General features: G+C 47.3%; 1 protein-coding gene across 1 annotated transcript in view; it reads left to right on the forward strand.

The window, feature by feature from the left end:
- DYNC2I1 (dynein 2 intermediate chain 1) overlaps nucleotides 1-22032 on the forward strand; it is a 476503-nt gene that overhangs the window by 386551 nt on the left and 67920 nt on the right. The window contains exon 19 of the mRNA XM_086941505.1: nucleotides 15570-15631. Coding sequence (XP_086797631.1) covers nucleotides 15570-15631 — 62 coding nt within the window. The remainder of the gene's footprint in view (nucleotides 1-15569; nucleotides 15632-22032) is intronic.

Raw genomic sequence — 22032 nt, forward strand, 5'->3', positions numbered from 1 at the left:
GTGCGTCCATGAGGATCTTTTTATTTATTCCCTCTTGATCAGTTGGGTTTAGAAACATATGTTCTGGGTTCACGCTGCTTAGACTTTTTCTAACAGCGGCAAACCAGGGTATACTCCCTCCCTTGTCGCATTTAAGACAGTCTGCTATTACATCCCTCGTCAAGGTTGCTGCTGGGTTTTTCCAAACTTTTAGCCAAAATATGGCGGGACAGGATCTAATACAATCTTCTATGTGGTACAAATATAATTCCTTATGACACACGAAGTTAGGGGAATAAATTTGGGCCCCTAAAAGTTTTCGGCAAAATCTATTTTCCTCTCTCTGAATTCCACTACAATTTATAAAACACCAAACTTCTTCATGTGGCAGTGGGAATACACTGTGTTATGTAAATTTTGGTTATAGATAATACAACCTCAGCTTGTTTGGGTTGCGGAAGGCTCAAGAAGGAATTAGTGGCTTTTAAAAATGTAGTTCTGCTGTGGGGAACATGAGCTGCCCAAGAGCCGTTGTCAGAAAATACTAACCCCAGATATGGGAAAGTACAAGTGCATAATAGATGTTTAGGGTCTGAAATTATTGAGTTAATGCGGTGCATTTTTGGGCCACAGGTCATTATGAAAGATTTCTTAAAATGAGTACAAAGGTCGAAATCAGCCATAAAAACTACAAAACCCCTAACTAAAGCGTAGTGCGTTGGGAGTGCGGCCCATTAGGACCACATCATCCGCATGTAGTAGGACGGGGAGTACATTACCATTGATTCTCGGTACATAATTAGTGAGTTCTGACAGTACATTGTGTAATTCATTTATATAAATGATAAATAAGAGAGGGGCCAGTACACACCCCTGCCTGACTCCTCTACCAATGATGATATCACTTGAGACCGCCCCATCGTTAATGATCCTTGTCCCTGCCTTCAAGTCCCTGTGCAAATATGCTCAAAAAATGAACTAGAGCCTCCTCCAACCCATTTTTTAAAAGGACCAACCACAAACGTGACCTGTTAACAAGGTCGAAGGCTGAAGTAAGGTCCATAAAAGCCAGGTAGATGGGAGACTTCCGAGCTATTGTATATTTGCCAACAATCAAATTAAAATTAAAGCACTATTCTACTATTCCCAATTTACTTCTAAAACCTAGCTGACACTTCTTTAAAATATGTTCCCTTTCAGCCCAAGACCTTATTTTGTTAAACAGGATCCTCCCGAGAATCTTCAGTGCATTGTCAATCAGGGAGATAGGTCTATAGCAGCTAGGGTTAGATCGGTCTCCTTTTTTAAAGATAGGCACAATGATGCTGGTGGACCAAGTGCTCAGAATAAAAGTGCTTGTTAGATTGTTAAAAACATTAAGTAAAAGAGGCTCCCAAAATTCAGGTTTGTGCTTGATGAGGTCAATGGAAAGCCCGTCAAGCCCAGGAGCCTTGTTACCTAGGCTTTGATGGATGGCATCCTCAACTTCGAACACGGATATAGAAATCCGTGTAGCAGCAAGATTGTTTAAAAAATCCTCATTCTGAGGTGGGGCTGTGTAGATCTTAGAAAAGTGGGCTTCCCAGGCTTCACTGGTTATATTGCCGCTTAAGGAGGTCAGAGTAAGGGCCATAGACCTCATATATTTTCAACTGCTGCCCAGTTTTATGAAGGTCGTAATATGCTTCGCTCTTTGTTAATGATTGTAGGTAATCATACAATAAAGAATTTCAAGTGCTGGCCAGAAACCATTTCCAGCATTGAGTGTGGCGGCACAGGCAAGATTGTCCCAACGTTCTTTTAGGAGCTCATCTTTTCGTTGCCTGGCCACTTGTTTATAGTAGGACCTCAAAGATTTACCAAGAGTTGCTTCCCTTGGTGTTGCTGCCAATGCTACACAAAGTTCTCTGTTTGCCCGCAAACAAGTACTGTTGAACGATCTTGGGTTCTGGCTAGTGTCTGATGCAGGCCTAGAGATCATTTGTTTAATCCAGCACACAGACAGCTGAATGCGTTAATAGCCTCTGGGTTGGGGTCGCTGAATGACAAGCAGGTATCAATAAGCAGTGGATGGGCTTTTATCATATTAGAAAACAATTTTTTGTTATCAATATCTTTCCCTATCACTCTTAGTTTATCAGTCAAGGCAACTAGATTGCTTGCCCCAGGCTCTTTGGCAAGACAAGGTCTGGGGCGAGTCTGATTGGTGTTAAGATTGGATTATGATCGCTCTGCAAGGTAGATAAGACCTCTGACTTTTATAAAAAGTCTTCTAGTGAAGCAGATATAAAAACATAATCAATAGTTGAGACACATTCGCGACCCCAATAAGTGGGTATTAAGCAATTATTATTTTGGCATACAGCCGCAAATTCCATCACATTGAGTAAGTTACAATTAGACAAATGGTCTGGCAGTTCCATCCCCCTTATGCATGAAAGCTCATTAGCCAAGGGTACAGTAGCTATTCCATTTTCCTTTAACCGCATCGCTGCTGCGGTGATTTTTCCCCTACGCGGCTTTTTTTCAAAAGCTGCGTTAGATGACGAGCTCAGCTCGTCATCCGCACACGCCCCCCGTGGTTGATGACGAGCTGGGCTCGTCATCAGCATCGAAGGGGTTAAGATCCTAGCATTAAAGTCGCCACCAAGACAAATTCTAGCCAAGTTATGATCCACATTTTGATATTGTAAATTTGCAATAAAATCAAACAAATTAATAAAATTCATATTGGGTAGAGTTACAAAATCATTATTGTAAAAGTTAATAAAACAGATTGAAGCCCCCCGTGTGTAAATCAAGGCTTGAAAATTATCATTATTTGTGGCAAGGGACTTGACACTACCACCTGATGAAATATTTACCCAGATGGAGAGTCCACTTGATGAGCGACCTACTTTAGGGGCAGGGACGATATTAATAAAACATGCGAAACCTTCTAAGAATAAATCTCTTGTGGACCAGGTTTCTTTGAACATTAGAATATCATATTTTTGGACTATGTTAACCCAGTCTGTAGAGCTTAGCTGGGAAGCCAGGCCTCCAACATTCCAGCTCAGCACCTGCAGATTTAAATCATATAATTCTGGGGTAACGCTGTCCAAGAAGTCGGGCGAGGATCTAGTGGAAACGGGCTTAGCTGGTGTTGGGGTGGGCGACAGTCAGTCAGGGTTGTCTAAACCAGACAAAGCAGAGAACCTGTTATGCATTGTATGTGGGGGATGGCAAAAGTATTTAACCCAGAGGTTGGCTTGTAGAAAAAACCTAGGGGAAGTGACCAAATGAGAGTTGGGAAACTGTTGTTAAATTCCTGTGTCATCAAGATCGATTTTACGAGTGACGGTCGTCGAAAATGAATGACAACACAGTCTCCCTCAATGTTCTTTTGTGAAGATCCTACCCACCCTACCCTACGCATCATTATGATGTCTCTGATATTTGCAACCCTGTGCCCTTTCTGTTTAACAAGCCGATCAGCGCTTTTGTTCCTCAGTTGGTCCCAAGTCTCAGACTGATTTTTTCTTATGGGGGGGGGTGCGGGGGGAGACACCTGCTAAGAGTAGGGTGTAGGGACATGCTGCAGGTGGTAGATTAAGAACATCTCTGCTGTGTCATAGTTTTCAATAGTGGAGGTAACACTCAGAGTGTTATGCCCTGAGGGAGCTAAATTTGTGGAGTTAGTGGTGACAGCATGATTAACTGGATGGGTGTTGAGATTTGGAGTATTAGTACTATCAGTACTATAGTACGCCCTGTGCTTGATGAGGTATTCTGAGTAGAGATGGGTTTAGATGAAAAGCTTTCCTTTGCTTTACTAAACGTTGCACAGGCATCTTTAAGGAGGGGAGGCGTAGGATTCTGGGTTTGCCGTTGTAAATTCAGGTTCTCTACGCTAGAAGGCTTTTGATTCTGAACACCTCCTGATTTAGTTGTTGATTTAAGTATGCTAGTGTGTGTGTGTTTGATTTATTTGTCAGTGTCTCCAGGCAGTCTAGACGTTTCCAAAGTGCAGTAAAGTTCTTATCCACAAGGTCTCTAATACGCTCACATACCATATCCGCTATGATATCAATTGAAATGTCACCGGGTCTGATTGTAGGGGCTGCTGAATACTCAGTTTGCGTATGGATGGAATGATTTGGTGGTTCTGATGAAGTTAAATCAACAGTGACATCCGCTATGATGTCAATAGGCTCCACATTTACTGAGGTCGCTGGGGTCACTGTGCTTTGAATCCACAAACTCAAGACTGTACGTTGCTGTTATAAGCTGTGGTTTGTTTCCTCTTGGAGCTAGTCGGTTTAGCTAATTTTCATTTTCTTTTTGCCCCTGTTGTTATTGGGTTCGTGGAAACATACTTGTTTGGGACGATATCCTTAATATGAGCCACAGCTAGATCTTCCACAAAAACTTAGTTGTCCTTATTGCCCTGGTTGTTTTCTATATCACAACCACCTCCCTGGATTGGTGAGTGTCTAATGGTGTTGTAAATTACATTTGGGGGATAGGGGAGGGCCAATACAATCCTCCTGCTCTTCCCCTGCCGAAGGAGTGGTTCGAGGTGCAGCCAGTCCCAGGGACAATCGCCTCTCAGTTAACTCAATCTCCATTGACACGATGTTGACTGGTCTTTCTAGCATACTGTCTGTGAAGGTGGTGGGAAGAGAGCATGTTATAGTGGTTTGTTTCCCCATGTCGTGATGTTTTTTAGCACTCACCTCAACACAATTTATTAGAAGGCACCTCTCAGAGAGGCGCCCCAGCCCAGCCTCATCCGGTCTCTGATGGGCTTGGGCGGGCCGCCCTTGGCCCAGGCGCGTCCCCGCTGCGGGAGTCCCCTTCTGCTTTTAAGCGCCGGCTGGCGCGGTCAAACCAACACTCGCGGCTCCTGCTGCTGCTCACGCTGGTAAATGGAGTCCCCATGGCATCCGGGAAGCAATGTAGCAGCGTGAAAGATGGATCAAAGGCTTCTGCGCTGCGGGAGACCCCCTCTGCTTTTAAGCCCGGCTGGCGCGATTGAACCAACACTCGCAGCTCCGGCCACTGCTCGCGCTGGGAAATGGAGTCCCCCGGGACTCCGGGAAACAATGTAGCAACGTGGAAGATGGATCAAAGGCTTATTACACAAGATACAGGAAAACCTAGACAGCTTGCAAAGTATTGTTCAAACTGCTTCTCTGGAATAGGGTTTTGTACTTTGTAAACATTATTACTGTCACAAACCCTGATGAATGACAAGCCCTTCTAAAACAGTGTTTTTTAACAAGTTATTTTATTTTAGTTTTCCACGTGATTAGATTTTTTGCTTTATTGTTCCCTCTCACTACTGGTTGTGGTATTGCATATTACTCCAATCACCTTGCCGGGCAAAAGGCTGCTGAAAGACATTGCTGTTTTCCGAGGCTATATTCGAACCAACTTCTCGCCGCACCCGCTTCGCGGGTGCCGCGTCACACGGGAGTGCGCTGCACATCTCTAACCGGCAACAGGGAGGAAGGCAGAGGTAAGGGTCAGAGGCTCGGCGGGGCTGCGAGCGTGCGGGGACTCCAGCGACCAGGAGTCCCTGCGAGACCACGGACACAGCATCCGGTCCGCTCTCCCCGCTGGCCCGCCCCCCGCCTTCACGTCCCCTATATTACACCATTAGACTCCCGCAGCGCGGGACGCAGCACGGAGCGAAGACCGGGCTAAGAGCGGGCCGTTTGAGGCCGTTCGAGGACTGAGAGGACTGGACTGGCCCATCCACTTTCGCTTATTATTTCATTCACTCTCATGAGCCTATAAAGGTAAATACACAAACAAGTAACCCCATTCCGCCCGCTTGATCAGAGTTATTCTCTTGCATCAAGCGCCATGAGTACTAGGGTAACACGTAGCAAGGCTTCGAAAGGTGGCCCACCAATCAGTGGCCCCATGGATGACTTTATCACCCGTACTAACATAGCCGTTGATGAAGAGATATCCAAACTCCAAACCCGGGTCTTCCTAGAATTGGTAGCTGCAAGAAGGCTGTCTCAAGTTATTGCACTTTCAAAAAAATCCTCCCTAGGCCACATAGCCGCCTCGGTTACTCCAGAGCGTCCTGTTGGCCACCATTGTGTAGTTACTCAGGTAGATATCCACCAGCCCCCGATTCCTGCTATTTCTTCCCCGACCTTAGAGAAACCATCTAACACAGGGGAGGCAAATTTGCCCACAGTTTCTTGTGATCAGAACTCCACCCTCAACCCACTCCCTCAGGCACCCCCGACCACCATCAGCAATGGTGGCAAACAACCAAAAAGAAAACGCCATTCTCGCTCTGCCTACTTCCGTAAGAAGGCAAAAATTGCAGTTTCTCAACAGCTGGCAGTGACTAACGCCCCAGCAATTAATGTTATAGCAGAGCGCACTTTGAGTACACAGCCACCATGCGAGGGTAGGAGAGAGGGCCCATTTATTCCCTCTTCCACCATCTTAGAGGTTGAGAGCCCACAGGTAGAGGGGTTGGGTAAGAATAACAAGGAATTCATAGACATGGTTTGGGAAACCCTCAAGAAACTTCTCTTACCCCTCGACCTCAGATTATCGAGGATAGAAAACAACTTGCTCGAGATGGAAAAGAGCATTATTGCTCTGGCCACTCTAGCCCTGAGAAGCCTTGAAAACCAGGGCCTCAGTGTAGCTGACCCAACACCACTAGCTCCTGCACCCCAAGCCCAGCAACCTCCTCTCCCAGTACCACCTACTGTTAGGCCGGTTCCTAAACCGAGGACTGTGGCTGTCGACCATACATCTGCCAACACTAAACCGCAGGCTCCTAAACGCAGTTCCGCGCGCCAACCAGCAAATACCAAATCTGAAGCGCTTCACAGACCTAACCCTAGTCAAACCCAGGACCCCCCTGTAAAGGACAACTTCAGAGGGGGTTATATTGACCTTCCACCAGAGGCCAATGACTATGTGGTTGTGCTGACGGGTGTCCCTAAGATCGGCCATGGCCAATATGAGAATCATTGGTCCTTGAAAAATAAGATAATGCATTGGCTCAACGTGAACAGACCAATTCCTAACGGCCGAAGAAGTCGAGTCCTGATGGTTCGTAGAACTCCTTGGGTGGGTCCAATGAAAAAAAAACAGTCCTGGGGATTGTATAGTGGTGACCTTCGAGGACCCACACACGGCGCATCACATCTGTTCCTGGCCAAACAGCGATGAATCCTCTGTTATACCTAGGCCGTTGACCTTCTTTTATCCCCCCAGACCAAGTCACAACCAGGTGGATGACTGGACACTGGTCCAACACCATCCATGGACGAGCCATCCCCAGAGTCACAAGGTTATCCTCCCATATTGGAATGGCCCTTCAACCTACAACAGATTTGGCAGTCTAGAGGAGGTAGATTGACTCTCTATACAACTGGCTGAACAACAACTAAGGAAAGTAACGCCACTACAGACTCAAGGCCAAATTGCATGCGTAGCTCTTGACCACCCAGCAGCAGGTTCAGCAGGGCCACTAATTAGTTTGCCCATTGATGAGGGGCCAGCTATACCCAATAATTTAGATCATTGTAGAGTGGAAGAACGGTTAGACTCACATTGTTTGACTTCTTTTTCACCCATCCCTACCGAAGCAGCAGGGTCTAATCTGCCAGGTATAACTGTGGCCCTGAACCACCAGCGGATCGAGTCATCTCCAAGGCCCTCTAGACCAGTTGTGATCAAAGCTCCTTCATTTACCCACCCCTACAAGCATTCTATCTCTGGCGAACCCTTACTAAAGATTTTAAGCTGGAACGTGGCAGGGCTTGGACGCAATTTTGCCAATCCTGAATGGAATGCATTTTTAGAACCTTATAACATTTGCCTTTTACAGGAAACCTGGTGTCAAGAACCTAGACACAGAGTAGGTTTTTCAACCTACTTTGTCCCGGCTGTTCAACATCAAGGATCTAAAGGTCGCCCGTCCGGCGGCCTCCTCATATGGGTCAGTATTGCGTTGGGTCTCAGTGTAAACCACAGGACTACCCAATCACCGGATCTCCAGTGGATTTCAATACATTGTAAAGGGGGAAGAAACTTGGAAATATTCAATTTTTATCTGAGGGGCGCCAGAGGTGGGGCATCACGCTTAACCTCAACAGGCCTAAACAGCAATCTAGCTGCCTGTAACACTGACTCTTATGTTCTTCTTGCAGGCGACTTTAATTGCTGCTTTGAGCCACTGGCCAGGGAAGACATTCTGGATACCTTTGAAGAGGACACCAGGAGAGGTATCCCTATCCTGACCCTTGATCCGATTCCTAAATGGACTCAAAGTGCAATAGATATCAATGCTCTTTGTATGGAGTACAATTTGAGACCAACAAATGGTCGCTCCAAATCTGATCTTATGGGTGCTCATACATATAACAGGCCGGGACACTCCTCCAGAATTGACTTTATCATGCTCAATTATAACCTTTGGCCACTTCATCAAGACATGGAGGTTATAGAGTCATGTGATAGTGACCATAATCCCCTCTCGTTAACCATCACCCTTCCTTGGCAGGCTGGAAACCAAGGCACGTCTGACCATAAGTGGAAAGCCTCACATGAAGTCGTTCCTACAAACTGCGGCAGGCGCCTAAAGTGGGCCAAAGTTTCAGCCGACGAAGCAAGGATGACGCAAGCTGGGACTATTTTGTCAGGGGTGGAGCCTTGGCTCGATGCCTCAAGTCCTACCAGCAAAAAGATCTTGCCATTTTTCACAGAGACTATAGTGGCATTGAGTGACTTGTTTATTGCCCCCCAACCCACTTTTAGGGCCCCAGCGAAAGGTGTTCCCAAGGCGAGAGATAAGTGGTACTCTACCAAATGTCGAGCAGCTAAGAGGGAACTTATCTCTGCACTAAAGACCAAAGACCCAGTTATTATCAGGACCATGAGGAAACTTTATAAAAAATCTGTGTCTGAGGCCAAAGAGGCTCACGATTCTAATTTCTGGGGGGAGTTAGTAGAGGCAAGCGCTAGGAAAGATGCTAAGGGATTTTGGGATCTATTATGAGCCAGGGAAAAGCCTATCGATCAGCAGCTAACCTGCAATATCCCTGGTGAGGTTTGGCTTGCCCACTTTTCGAAATTATATTCCGCTCCTCTAGGGACACTTCCACTTGTTCAACCACCTTTGGGTTTACTTCCTAGCCCTTCAGCCGACCTCCCATGTCATGATGGTCTATTTAACAGATTCAATGTTGTGTCCCTAATGGACCATTAGGGACATCCCCTTGGGCACACCTTAACCTCCTCCCTTGCAATCAGAGGATTCCACATGGTTTAATTTTTTTAATTTCTATAACATATTACTGATTAGTGCATTAGTTTTTTAACCATTGTTAAACCACTCTTAAGTACGAGAGGAGGAAGGTTGCTGTTAAACCTTAACTTCATGGTGACGCTCGGTGTCACGTGAGCGGAACGGTATCAAATAGAAGCATAGCTTGTTGGTAACCTTGACAACCACCGGCAATGAAGTTGTAGAGAATGCAGAATGAAACGCCGAGGTAGCGAGAATCAGGTCAGTGTCTCCTAAGAAAAACCGGCAATTACTGCTTTTTGATTCTTTAAGAGTCCCGGTCAGAGCGATGTGCTTACGCGCTGTTCTCATGATATTGTTTTTTCAGATATAATCCTCTAAGAGAAGAACAGTGACACGTGAGTGTATGCATGCACTTCCGATATGTTAGATAGGAACAAGGGCAATATGTGCTAACAATGTCGTATACAATTGTAAGACTTCTAGCTTTTTGTTTAGGTAGGCACAGGCTATTCTTTTGAGTTTCTAGATCACCACTATTTTTTGACGATTTTTTTACGATTTTGTGTTTTTCTCTAGTATTGATTCCCTGATGAAGGGCGTTGTGATACCGCCCGAAATGCATTGGAATACCAGGTCCCCGGTAGCTTGTCTCCTTTCTGGTGAAGAATTGGCTTGGTAGTTTAGTCTGCCCTGTTCCCATGATGCACTGGGCCAGGGACAGACTGATTTGCATATAGCCAGGTTCTGAGCTGGGATGATGCAGTGAGATAAATAACGGTGATGGATCAAGCCCTGATCTTTGGACTGGGTAAGAGTGGTCTGCTTAATTCAGACACTCTGTTCATCACCACCCCCTTTTCTGAATCGTTTTTGGCCACTATAGGTGTGGCAGGGTATACTCAGACATGAGTCCCTTTCTCACTGCATCATCAGGATTCAAGCAAGCCGGGCCGAAGACGGCTGAAATGCCAGAAACCGGTCCCCGGTAGCTTGTCTCCTTTCTGGTGAAGAATTGGCTTGGTAGTTTAGTCTGCCCTGTTCCCATGATGCACTGGGCCAGGGACAGACTGATTTGCATATAGCCAGGTTCTGAGCTGGGATGATGCAGTGAGATAAATAACGGTGATGGATCAAGCCCTGATCTTTGGACTGGGTAAGAGTGGTCTGCTTAATTCAGACACTCTGTTCATCACCACCCCCTTTTCTGAATCGTTTTTGGCCACTATAGGTGTGGCAGGGTATACTCAGACATGAGTCCCTTTCTCACTGCATCATCAGGATTCAAGCAAGCCGGGCCGAAGACGGCTGAAATGCCAGAAACCGGTCCCCGGTAGCTTGTCTCCTTTCTGGTGAAGAATTGGCTTGGTAGTTTAGTCTGCCCTGTTCCCATGATGCACTGGGCCAGGGACAGACTGATTTGCATATAGCCAGGTTCTGAGCTGGGATGATGCAGTGAGATAAATAACGGTGATGGATCAAGCCCTGATCTTTGGACTGGGTAAGAGTGGTCTGCTTAATTCAGACACTCTGTTCATCACCACCCCCTTTTCTGAATCGTTTTTGGCCACTATAGGTGTGGCAGGGTATACTCAGACATGAGTCCCTTTCTCACTGCATCATCAGGATTCAAGCAAGCCGGGCCGAAGACGGCTGAAATGCCAGAAACCGGTCCCCGGTAGCTTGTCTCCTTTCTGGTGAAGAATTGGCTTGGTAGTTTAGTCTGCCCTGTTCCCATGATGCACTGGGCCAGGGACAGACTGATTTGCATATAGCCAGGTTCTGAGCTGGGATGATGCAGTGAGATAAATAACGGTGATGGATCAAGCCCTGATCTTTGGACTGGGTAAGAGTGGTCTGCTTAATTCAGACACTCTGTTCATCACCACCCCCTTTTCTGAATCGTTTTTGGCCACTATAGGTGTGGCAGGGTATACTCAGACATGAGTCCCTTTCTCACTGCATCATCAGGATTCAAGCAAGCCGGGCCGAAGACGGCTGAAATGCCAGAAACCGGTCCCCGGTAGCTTGTCTCCTTTCTGGTGAAGAATTGGCTTGGTAGTTTAGTCTGCCCTGTTCCCATGATGCACTGGGCCAGGGACAGACTGATTTGCATATAGCCAGGTTCTGAGCTGGGATGATGCAGTGAGATAAATAACGGTGATGGATCAAGCCCTGATCTTTGGACTGGGTAAGAGTGGTCTGCTTAATTCAGACACTCTGTTCATCACCACCCCCTTTTCTGAAACGTGAGTGTATGCATGCACTTCCGATATGTTAGATAGGAACAAGGGCAATATGTGCTAACAATGTCGTATACAATTGTAAGACTTCTAGCTTTTTGTTTAGGTAGGCACAGGCTATTCTTTTGAGTTTCTAGATCACCACTATTTTTTGACGATTTTTTTACGATTTTGTGTTTTTCTCTAGTATTGATTCCCTGATGAAGGGCGTTGTGATACCGCCCGAAATGCATTGGAATACAAAGGAATAACTGTCACTGATGTTGGAATGATGAGAATTTATTAACTGAAAGAATTCAAGATAAATGAAGAGAAAATATCGAAAATAAAAACATTTGATTAATGAAATACAAATATGTGTGGAATCCTCTGATTGCAAGGGAGGAGGTTAAGGTGTGCCCAAGGGGATGTCCTTAATGGTCCATTAGGGACACAACATTGAATCTGTTAATTAGGCGCCCAGGGACGTTGGCCGCCACCCACGGAGCACCCAAAAATAAACGAACTGTGTTAAACGTAGGTTGTGCACTCACCCCACTGTATATATGATGGTCTATTTACCAGCCTTGAGGTAGAGAGGGCAATAAGGTGTATTGCACCAAACAAGGCGGCAGGTCCTGATGGGATTCCGGGTGATTTAATAAGGAACCATTCTTCTTCTTGGAGTAGACTAATTGCATCCCTCCTAAATGAGGTTTTGTCGGGAGGCTCGTTCCCTGATTCATGGAGGGGCGCTGAGGTCGTCCCTATTTTTAAAAAAGGCTGCAGGGACGACCCAGCAAATTACCGTCCCATCAGTTTACTGGACTCAACCCAAAAGGTAGCGGGTAAAGTGGTATTGGGTAGGATTATTCAGTGGGCTGACGAAAATCAGATCCTGTCAGACTTGCAAGCAGGTTTTAGAACAGGGACAGGTACAATCGAGCAAACATTTCGCCTTCTGATGATCTATTGGAAAGTGGTGGTGCTGGGAGGGGGCAGTTTATATTTAGTCTTTATTGACTTGCGAACTGCCTTCGACCTGGTACCATGAGCACTACTGTGGAATGTCCTCGATGGGTTAGGTCTGCCCCCATATCTGCTGGCTTTATTTGAAAAATTCCATGACAGCAATTTTGCCCAAATTCGATGGGGTGTCCAGGGGGAGAAAACACCTCGCATCCCTGTCGATAGGGGCGTCCGCCAGGGGTGTGTGCTTGCCCCCACTCTGTTCTCTCTCTACATCAACGGAGTGGTGGAGCACCTGCTACAACATTCGTCAGATGCACCCACCCTGGCTGGAAGGAAAATCCCGACGCTCCTATTCGCGGATGACACCCTTTTAATTTCGAAATCACCGATGGGCATCCAATCATTGCTTTCTAGTTTCAAGGCTTTCTGCGACACAAAGGGTCTGGCTATAAACATAGGCAAGACTAAATTTCTTGTCCTCAACCCCCCCAAGAAATCTGTCGTTTCCCCCGTCCTAGATTCTGTTCCACTGGAAAGAGTTAAAGAATTCGACTATTTGGGCATACGCCTTAGCGACACTATGAGTTGGAAGGCACACCATCAAAAGGTGTTTCTGACTCATAAGAGGGTTGCAGGTGCCCTGCTCAAAGAACAGCGTGCCTCATCCTTAAAACCAATTGGGGCACCTCTAGACATTTATAGGGCAAGGGTTGTGAGCGCAGCACTGTATGGTGCTGAACTGTGGGGCTGCCAGAGAGTTGACACACTGGCCCATCTTGAGAACAACTTTCACAAAGATCTTATGAGCTTACCCCACAGCACCCCCACAATCCACCTTTTGCTAGACTTGGGCACTCGCCCAGTTTGTGAGCAAGCCAAATTACGTCCCCTTTTATTATGGTCCAGAATCTGGAATGTCCCTGAACTCCGCACCTATGCAGAAGCCCTAAATGACATTTTGTCCCTTCCAGGTTGTCATAAGGTTATTTGGCTAAGGGAGGTCAAGAAGCTCCTTTATAAGTTGGGCTTGGGAGATGCTTCGGCCAACAAATCAGCACCCTCAAAACAATTGCTAAAACGGGTCTACTGGTCTTGGGTGGACAATGAGAGAGTATGTAACACAAACCATTGTAAATCTGTCGCCCAATTTTTAATAGCTAAGGAGATTCCCTACAGGGAACCCTATTTGGACGTTATTCATAGTTGAGGCGACAGATCACTGTACTTTAAATTTAGGGTGGGGGTGCTTCCCTTATGCCAGTTTACTTCCACTTGGAAACCGCCCCTACAAACTGTACCTTACTGCCCCTTCTGCGACCTAAGGGTAGAGTCTGTTGCCCACTTGCTGTTTGAGTGCAGCGTTTACGCAGCGCCTAGATGGTTGAAGCCCCTTTGTAGGAGCTTGGGAACCCGTTCACATCTGGAAGCCTTACGCATACTGCGTTCAGATGCAAGACCCTTCTTTGCCTCTTGTATGGCAAAATTTTTAGATTGGGCCTGGCGTATAAGAACTGTGAAAAAATTGTTGATCCAGTAATGTGTTCCCCTCCTACTTTGTCATTTTTAAAGATGTTTTCTTTTTTAAAAAATCCTAATGATGATTATGTAGCATACTTGCACTGAATGTTGTCAAACTGTTTCTATTGATGTAATATGCTGCTTTTATGATATGTTTTTATATATCGAAATAAAGCTTATCACTATCACTATCATATTACTCCATTCTAATGGTATGACTTTTGAGAAAGGTGCCCTCAAGGAGGAGAAATTGTTACTAACCTATGATCAAAACTCTCTCTTATGGCTATAAACATCTGTCTATCCAATACACTCTGATTCCCCTTTGCTGTCTGGAAATAATTTGTTTCCGACTGCTATTCTCCAAATTTAAATTGAGATGCCAGCCAGGGAATATGACATTCTGGTGGCTCCCTAGCATTCATCTTTAAAGGTGGAGGGTAACTATTTTTGTTAAAGTGTTTCAAGGTGCAGCCCTTCAATGGTCTTTACTTAAAGGGTAGGAGTAATAATTAGGATGGTATGATACTATTGCAATGCGAAGTTACATCTGTTACATTAGGAGTCATTTCACTGCAGGTACGTTTTCCAGTCTTTTATATGGCAGGTCTTTAATCATCAGGTAAGTTAGTTTTAAGTGTTTAAACTTTAAAAATAGAGAGAATACATAACCTGTATCTGTGTAATATCGTCCAATATTGCCATTAAGGATTCTTTTAACATCATAAAACACTCAGCCAAAGGCAGAGTGGTTTGTAAATGTCACTTGCACCCTGAAATGGCAATACATAACCATATTATACATGATACCTATTATGTATTTTGTTATATTAAATGTTTATTTTAGGGCAGTTAGCTTGAAAAAGCTCCTCTCCAGATATGATAAATGCCACTGGAAGGATATGGAAGAGCTGTTGAATCACCTACCAGAGGCCTACTAGGACAGAAGAAAAGAGTTGGTCGCTGTGGACAAAAATATTAGCAGCACTAATATCAAGTGCAGCGAGGGCCATCAATATGAGCATCCTTCTTCACAGACATGCCTGGCTAGGGTTGCCAGAGCTTAGATCTGAGGTGCAAAAGCACCTAAAAAAACGTACTCTTCCACGGCGAGCATCTATTTGGCCCTCGGGTATACCAGATGCTCATGAAAATAAAGGTGGATTCAGGCATAGCTAAGTCCATGGGAACCTGCATTGGTGATATGTTTTGGTGTTGCAGGGCAATTGATCATTTTTAATACACATTTTAGGTCTGAATTTAAAATCCTCAAACTGTATAATATTTGCCCATTTGGTTTTAATAAAATCATGATTTTTCTACCCAGCGTGCTCTACATTCTGAGCAGCTACTAGTCTGTGCAATGTGACTGGATTTGTGGACAGTGAACCATCTTCTAGGTTTTATCTTTAATTTTGTGATGACTAAATGTTATTTGCCACTACCATATGTAATCTATCTGCCAACTGGAAATTGTTTAATGTTCTTTGTAACAAATATTTTAACATTAGAAGCTGGCAAAGCCAGTAGTTTTGTTTCATTTGCTACTTATGTTTTTGTAAATGGGAACAGAAAGTTAACTACTGTTTTTTTAAACCTAGAAATGGCTGGCCTGTCATTCCAAATGGCATCATTAGATGAAAATGGACATCTCAATCTATGGGTGAGTATGTAAATATTTAAGGGTAGAACTCCTTCAAAACAGGTTGCCTTCCAACATATACATCAGTTAATATTTAAAGATCCTAGTTACGGATTCAACATGCCTCTCTTGCTCCTCAGCCACGACCATTCTTTTCAAAAGCATAGTAAACACTCTCCTGCAAACTATCTTAATGTGAATAACACATATTTTGAGTAGAACTCTTTGCCGTTTAGGTCTTTTGTTAGAGAGTTCCTGCATAATAATAAAAATGACATATATTTTCCTGCAGATAACCTACAGCTTCATGTTGAACAGACAAGAGGTTTGTGATCATACTAGGAGTGAGCAGGTGAAAGAAGTTCGTTTTTTGTCCACCTATTGCACTTCAAGATTTACATACAACAGGGAGCACAGTTAATGAATCTGGAATCTACACAGGCCTGGGCACCCTTTAGAAATAGGATTATTTTGTCCCTTGGAAGTTTTGCATAATGATTGGACAGCACCTTGCTCATAACCTATGGCTTGGGGAGGGAAACACGATTCAGGTTAGCACAAAATTAATATTGTCTCAATGTCAGTACCAAGAACAAATGTTTTCTTCCAGGGGATTCTCATTAATAGTCATAGGCACTGAACAGTCCTGTCCACTTGCACTGATCCTGGAGCACTTCAAAAAGTATACATATATGTATACCAGGAAATTGTTCTATGGTACTTAATATTTGTTTGTAGTTCGAAGAAGGCTAAAAATGGTCAGAGATCATTGAATTTTCATTTAAAGAAGAAGCCAATTGTTTAGACATGCATCACTATACAAAATACGACTATAGAAAATCTTTCACAAACCTTTTTAAAAGGAAAAAGAAAGGGAATGTGATACATTGTTAGCCATGTGCAACAATGCAAAGCATAGAATGGAAAACTGACATTGTGGCTTTAAGAACCTTACAGTAGCCCCTGTATCTCATCATGCCTCACAGGCGACAGTTAGGTCAGTTTTCTTCCGGCTCCTGGGACAGGATCCTGGGGCACTGAGCTCTGCCTTATTGGCCAATATTGGAAAATCTTTCTAAAACCTCCCCTTTTCATATTCATTTGACGTTTTATAGTACCAAAAGTGCCCATAGATAAAATAGTTTATTTTCTTGTCAAAAATGCCTCAACTTTTTGTGAAGTGTTGTTCTTGTGGGAAAAAGAAGGCCCAGGCAGACCCTCATTCTGCCTGCATTGTGTGCCTTATAGAAATCCACCATCCTGAAACATGTAGCCACTTTCGGATGTTTTCCAGGCGAACTCCGAAGGACTGAGAAAAGATCAGGCTGCATGGTCTGCAAGAGAGAAGGCAGGATACAGCTGGCCCATCAAGAGGGCTTGGGGAAGCCCAGCCATCTTTCAAAGCACCCTAAAGGTGCTCAAGGTCTCATGCAGGGAGATTCAGAGATAAACAACACCAAAAACAGAGGAGATGCTCCTGGTTGACGTCGAGAAATATGATGTTGAGGACAGAACAACTAATGTTTGACAAGACAAATATGATGTCGAAACCGCTGTCCAGTCACCACGCAACATCAAATCACTCTCTCCGTTCGTCGGCGAAGTCACATCACTCTTGCCGTCAAAGCATATTAAGCCGTCAAGGTCACAGTCGAAGTCGAAGCATGTATCGATGTCGAAACCACCACTGAATTCACCTTCGACATCAAGAGAATATAAATCAACGTTAATACAACACAGTCTTTACCAGCAAATGCATTACCTGGTACTCATTATAGGCCTCACTCTACATGAAAAGCCAGATTTTATTCGACCTTGAATGTTTCTCAAAGTTGGCTTCAGAGTTTACCTCAAAGACTTGTGCCGCACACATCTGACTCTGAATATTCTCAGACTTACTCTCCTTCGAGGCTTACATCTTAGTTTCAAATCCCAGGTACTCCATCTCCCAGGAGATCTCAAGGTTCACCAGGCACACCATCTGCTCCAAAACTCACAAAAAGAGAAGAACTAAACCACACAACAGTGGAGAACCTGCTGTAATACACCCCTTCTGTGCCTCCATCGTAAATAAGTAATTAAAAAAGGGTTGAAAAAGAGGGATAGAAGGGAAAATCAATACATTTTTTAGGTTTAAAGTATTTTATTAAGGCACAAAAACACGGGGAGGGGAGCAGGAGGTCAAGCATACATACAATACAAGAAGCGGAACGTTGCAGCGAGTCAGAAGAAAAGCAGGGAGGCAGGAAGTCCCAGAGGGTAACTAGGCAAATACAGAAGGCAATAAGGCATTGTGAACGACCCCCCTGTTGACCCCCACTCCCTAAGCAAGGCCACACCCGAATAGCACCCCGCAACACAGTAAAGGAGAAGCATACCGTACCACCAACCCCCCGACCCCAGAAAGGAAGAAGAAAGGAGAGCAAAGGAGGAAAAGAAAGAAACCAATACCCCAACATCCCCGTCCGAAAGGCAGCAATAGAAGCATATAACCCCTCTTCCCGCCCCCAACCCCCGGCCCCCAATCCGCACATTCACTCCGCCGCAGCTGCCGGCGGTGTCAGCCTAAGGAGGCGCAAATACCGTGGACACGTGAGCTCGTGGAATTCCGTGGACAGCAATGCCAAAAAGGGGTGCCAGAGCTCCTCGAACTGGTCGACATTCCCAGCCACCGTTAGCGACATCTTCTCCATGCCCAGTACCAGCCAGAGTCTATGCAGCCAGCCAGTGATAGAGGGGGCAGTAGGGGTGCGCCAGAGTATCAGTATGTTCTGAACGGCTGAACCTAGCGCAATCGCAATCTGCCTGCCCCTGCGGGATTTCAGCGGGTACATCAAATCATTGGGGAGGCCTAGCAAGACATACGCGGGGAAGCGCGGAAGCTCTATCTCAAAATGCCTATCCACCTCATCTAAGACTTCCTTCCAGTAGGCCGACAGCACCGGGCACTCCCAGAGAACGTGCGTGAGGGTGCCCTCCTGTCCGCAGCCGCGCCAGCAACCTTTATCGCCTATTTTGCGCATCTCATAGAGCCGCTCCGGGGTATAGTACCAATAGGTGGACACTTTAGTGAAGGTTTCCGTCAGCCCAGTATGGTACGCAGAGTGCCTCGCCCGATACGCAATCTTGTCCCACTCCTTGTGACTCAGGGTCCTACCCAGTTCCCTGTGCCAGCGCTCCCTCCCTGGGTTATGGTAATGAAACGGCGGGGGTTGGAGAAATTTATACAAATCAGTGATGAGCTTGGCGTCCGAGGTCCGGGTTACCAACCATCGCTCGTAGGGCGTGATTGAACGGGCAGCGACGTCACGCACTGGGGGTTGAAGAGCCCAGTGGCGGACCTGCATGTAGCGCAGCCTGTCCCCCTCCGTCAGGCCAAACTCCTGTCGGAGCTGCTGGAAGGGGAGCACGCCCTCCGGCCCGTAGATCTGGAAAAGCGCCCTGCAGCCCGCACTCACCCAGTGGGAAAAAGCTCCCGGCTCCAAACCCGGGGCAAAGTCCGGATTGTCAGCGATGGGAGTGAACGGCGATGGAAAGGTCGTGAGCTCACGCAGCTCACACACCACGTCCCACACTCTCAGCGGGACCCGGGTGATAAAAGAGGCGTAGAGATTAGGCGGGCGGTGAGCGCGCCGCAGGAACGGGACCCCCTGGAGGGTACGGCCTGCGACTGCCTGGTCCTGAAAGAGCCAGTGTTTATCCGATTCCCACCGGCTCCACTCCACCAGATACCGAAGCTGCGCCGCCTGAAAGTATCTCCGGAGGTCCGGGACTCCGAGACCCCCCGCCTCCGGGGCCAGCATGGAGAGAACCCGCTTCATCCGAGGCTTACGGCCCTGCCACACAAAGCGAGATATGTCCGCCTGCGCCTGCCGTATCCAACCCACGGGGGGCTGGAGGGGCAGAGCGCGGAAGAGATATAGGATCTGAGGCAGTATCGTCATCTTCACCGCCGCGATACGGCCCAACCACGAGAGTAGGCCCTTGTTCCATCGGCCGAGTTCCTCTTTGATCTTTTTGCCCAGAGAGGAGTAGTTAGCTGCAACCATGGCAGGCAGGGAGGGAGCAAGCAAAATGCCTAGGTAAGGCACCGTGGAGGAGGACCACTGCAGAGGAAAGAGACTCTGAAGGTCCTGCCTGGTGTCAGCAGAGAGCGACACATCCAGTGCAGCCGACTTAGTCATGTTCATTTTAAAACCCGCCACACGGGCAAAAGCGTCCAGTTCCTGGACGCAGGCAGGGAGCGACCGCTTGGGGTCGTCCAGGGTCAGCAAGACATCGTCCGCGTATAAGCTGACAGTGTGCGTGTATTGCCCCATCTTCACCCCAACAGCGTCCGGATTATCTCGAATCCTCTGTGCAAACGGCTCCATATAGAGGGCAAAGAGGAGCGGCGAGAGGGGGCAACCCTGTCTCGTGCCACGCTCAATGGCAAAGCAATTGGAGCTGTGTCCATTGACACGCACTGACGCAGATGGTCTCCTATAGCAGTTAAAGACCATAGTGCGGAACTTCCTGCCGATCCCCAGTTTCCCAAGGACCAGCTCGAGATATGGCCAATGAACCCTATCAAAGGCCTTCTCCGCGTCGACTGACAGCAGCATCCGCTCCCCCGGAATGCGTGAGGCCTTTTCCAGCACGTGCGTCACCCTCTTTGTGTTGTCGACCGTCTGCCTACCGGGTACAAAACCGGCCTGGTCTGCCTCCACCAGACCTGGTAAGTGTAAACCCAATCTGGCCGCCAAGATTCCGGTGTAAAGCTTGAGGTCCACATTGAGGAGCGAGATGGGCCGGTACGAGCCGCACAGGGTCCGGTCCTTCCCCGGCTTGGGGATAACCGACACCGTCGCTGAGAGAAGGTCCGGCGGGATAGCTCCCGGCTCGGAGAAGGAGTTGAACAAGCGAGCCAGTAGAGGCGCGACAGTGGGACAGAAGGTCTTGTAGAACAAGGCCGTATAACCATCCGGGCCCGGGGCTTTGCCGTGTTTTAGCCGTGCAATCGCGGAGATGACCTCCTCCACGTGAATGTCCCTCTCCAGGTGGTCCGCCTGGGAGGGGTCCAGGGCCGGAAGGGTCACGGACTCCAAATAGGCCTCAGCCTCTCCCGGTGGGGAAGGCTCCGCCGCGTAAGTTCCTCGTAAAAGGAACGAAAGGTATTTGCCACCTCCGCGTCACCGGAAACCGGGATCCCGTTCACTCCCACCAGCTCCTTCACCACATTGCGCTGCTGCGCAGCCCTGAGCCTATGGACCAGGAGTTTACCGCACCTGTCTCCGCCGGTGTAAAAGGCATGCTTCAGGCGCAGCGCAGCATACTCCGCCCGATCTAGATCCAACGCAGAGAGGAGTTTCCGAGCCGCCTTCAGCTGCTTCCAGATACGAGGAGCCCCCGTCCGGCGGTGAACCTGCTCGAGCTCCCGAACCTGCGCTGTCAGTTCCTCCCTCTTGCGTTGGCGTTCCCTGTTTTCCGCCGAGGAAATGGAGATAAACTCCCCTCTGACGACCGCTTTCAAAGCCGCCCACTGCGTCGCCAGGGACGTGGCAGAGTTGTTATTGTGGGTCAGGTAGTCCTGGATGACTTCCTCCACTCGCTTTACGACCGATTTCTTATGGAGAAGCGTGTCCCGGAGCCGCCACATCCCCCTAGAGGGGGGGGCCGCCGGCCAAGCAAAGATTCCGGAAACCGGTGCGTGGTCGGACAGGGACAAAACCCCGATGTCCGCTGCCGTGGCGGCCGAGCGAAGCGGTCCACTCACCAAGAGGTAGTCCAACCGTGAATACGTGCGGTGCGCGTGGGAGAAATAGGAGTAGTCCCTATCAGTGGGGTGCAGGACGCGCCAGAGGTCATGCAGGTCCATTTCCGCAAGCTGGTCCTGCACCGCCCTAGAAAGCTCCCCTGTCTGCGGAAAGCGTTGGGCAGACCTATCCAGGGTGGAGTCGAAGACCGTATTCAGGTCTCCCCCCAAGATGATATGGCGATCGGGCGAGGCAGTGACGTCCACCAACACTGATTCCAGGAAGCGATCCTGGTGGTCATTCGGGCTGTACGCCGAACCAACCGTAAAGGTAACACCTCCCAACCGCATGCGATACACCAGAAGCCTCCCTTTCTGCTCAGCATGTTTATGTAACACCTCCCCCCTGAAGGAGCTGGCTAAAAGAATGGCCACCCCAGCAGTCTTAGTCGTAGCAGAGGAAAAGAATTGCGTGGGGAACTTGGCAGAGCGCAACCTATGGCAATCTTTGGAAAGCAAATGGGTCTCCTGCAGGAGGCAAATATCCGCCTGCGACCCCTCCAACAGGGAAAGGATCGCCCTACGTTTCACGGGGTTATTCAGGCCCTTAACATTAAGGGTCACTACCTTCAGGGGCGGCATCGCCTCCAGGGAAACAACGCGCTATGCAGTGGGCAAGGGATCAGCG

This window comes from Lissotriton vulgaris, chromosome 10 (genome assembly GCF_964263255.1).
Source record: "Lissotriton vulgaris chromosome 10, aLisVul1.2, whole genome shotgun sequence".
NCBI lineage: Eukaryota > Metazoa > Chordata > Amphibia > Caudata > Salamandridae > Lissotriton > Lissotriton vulgaris.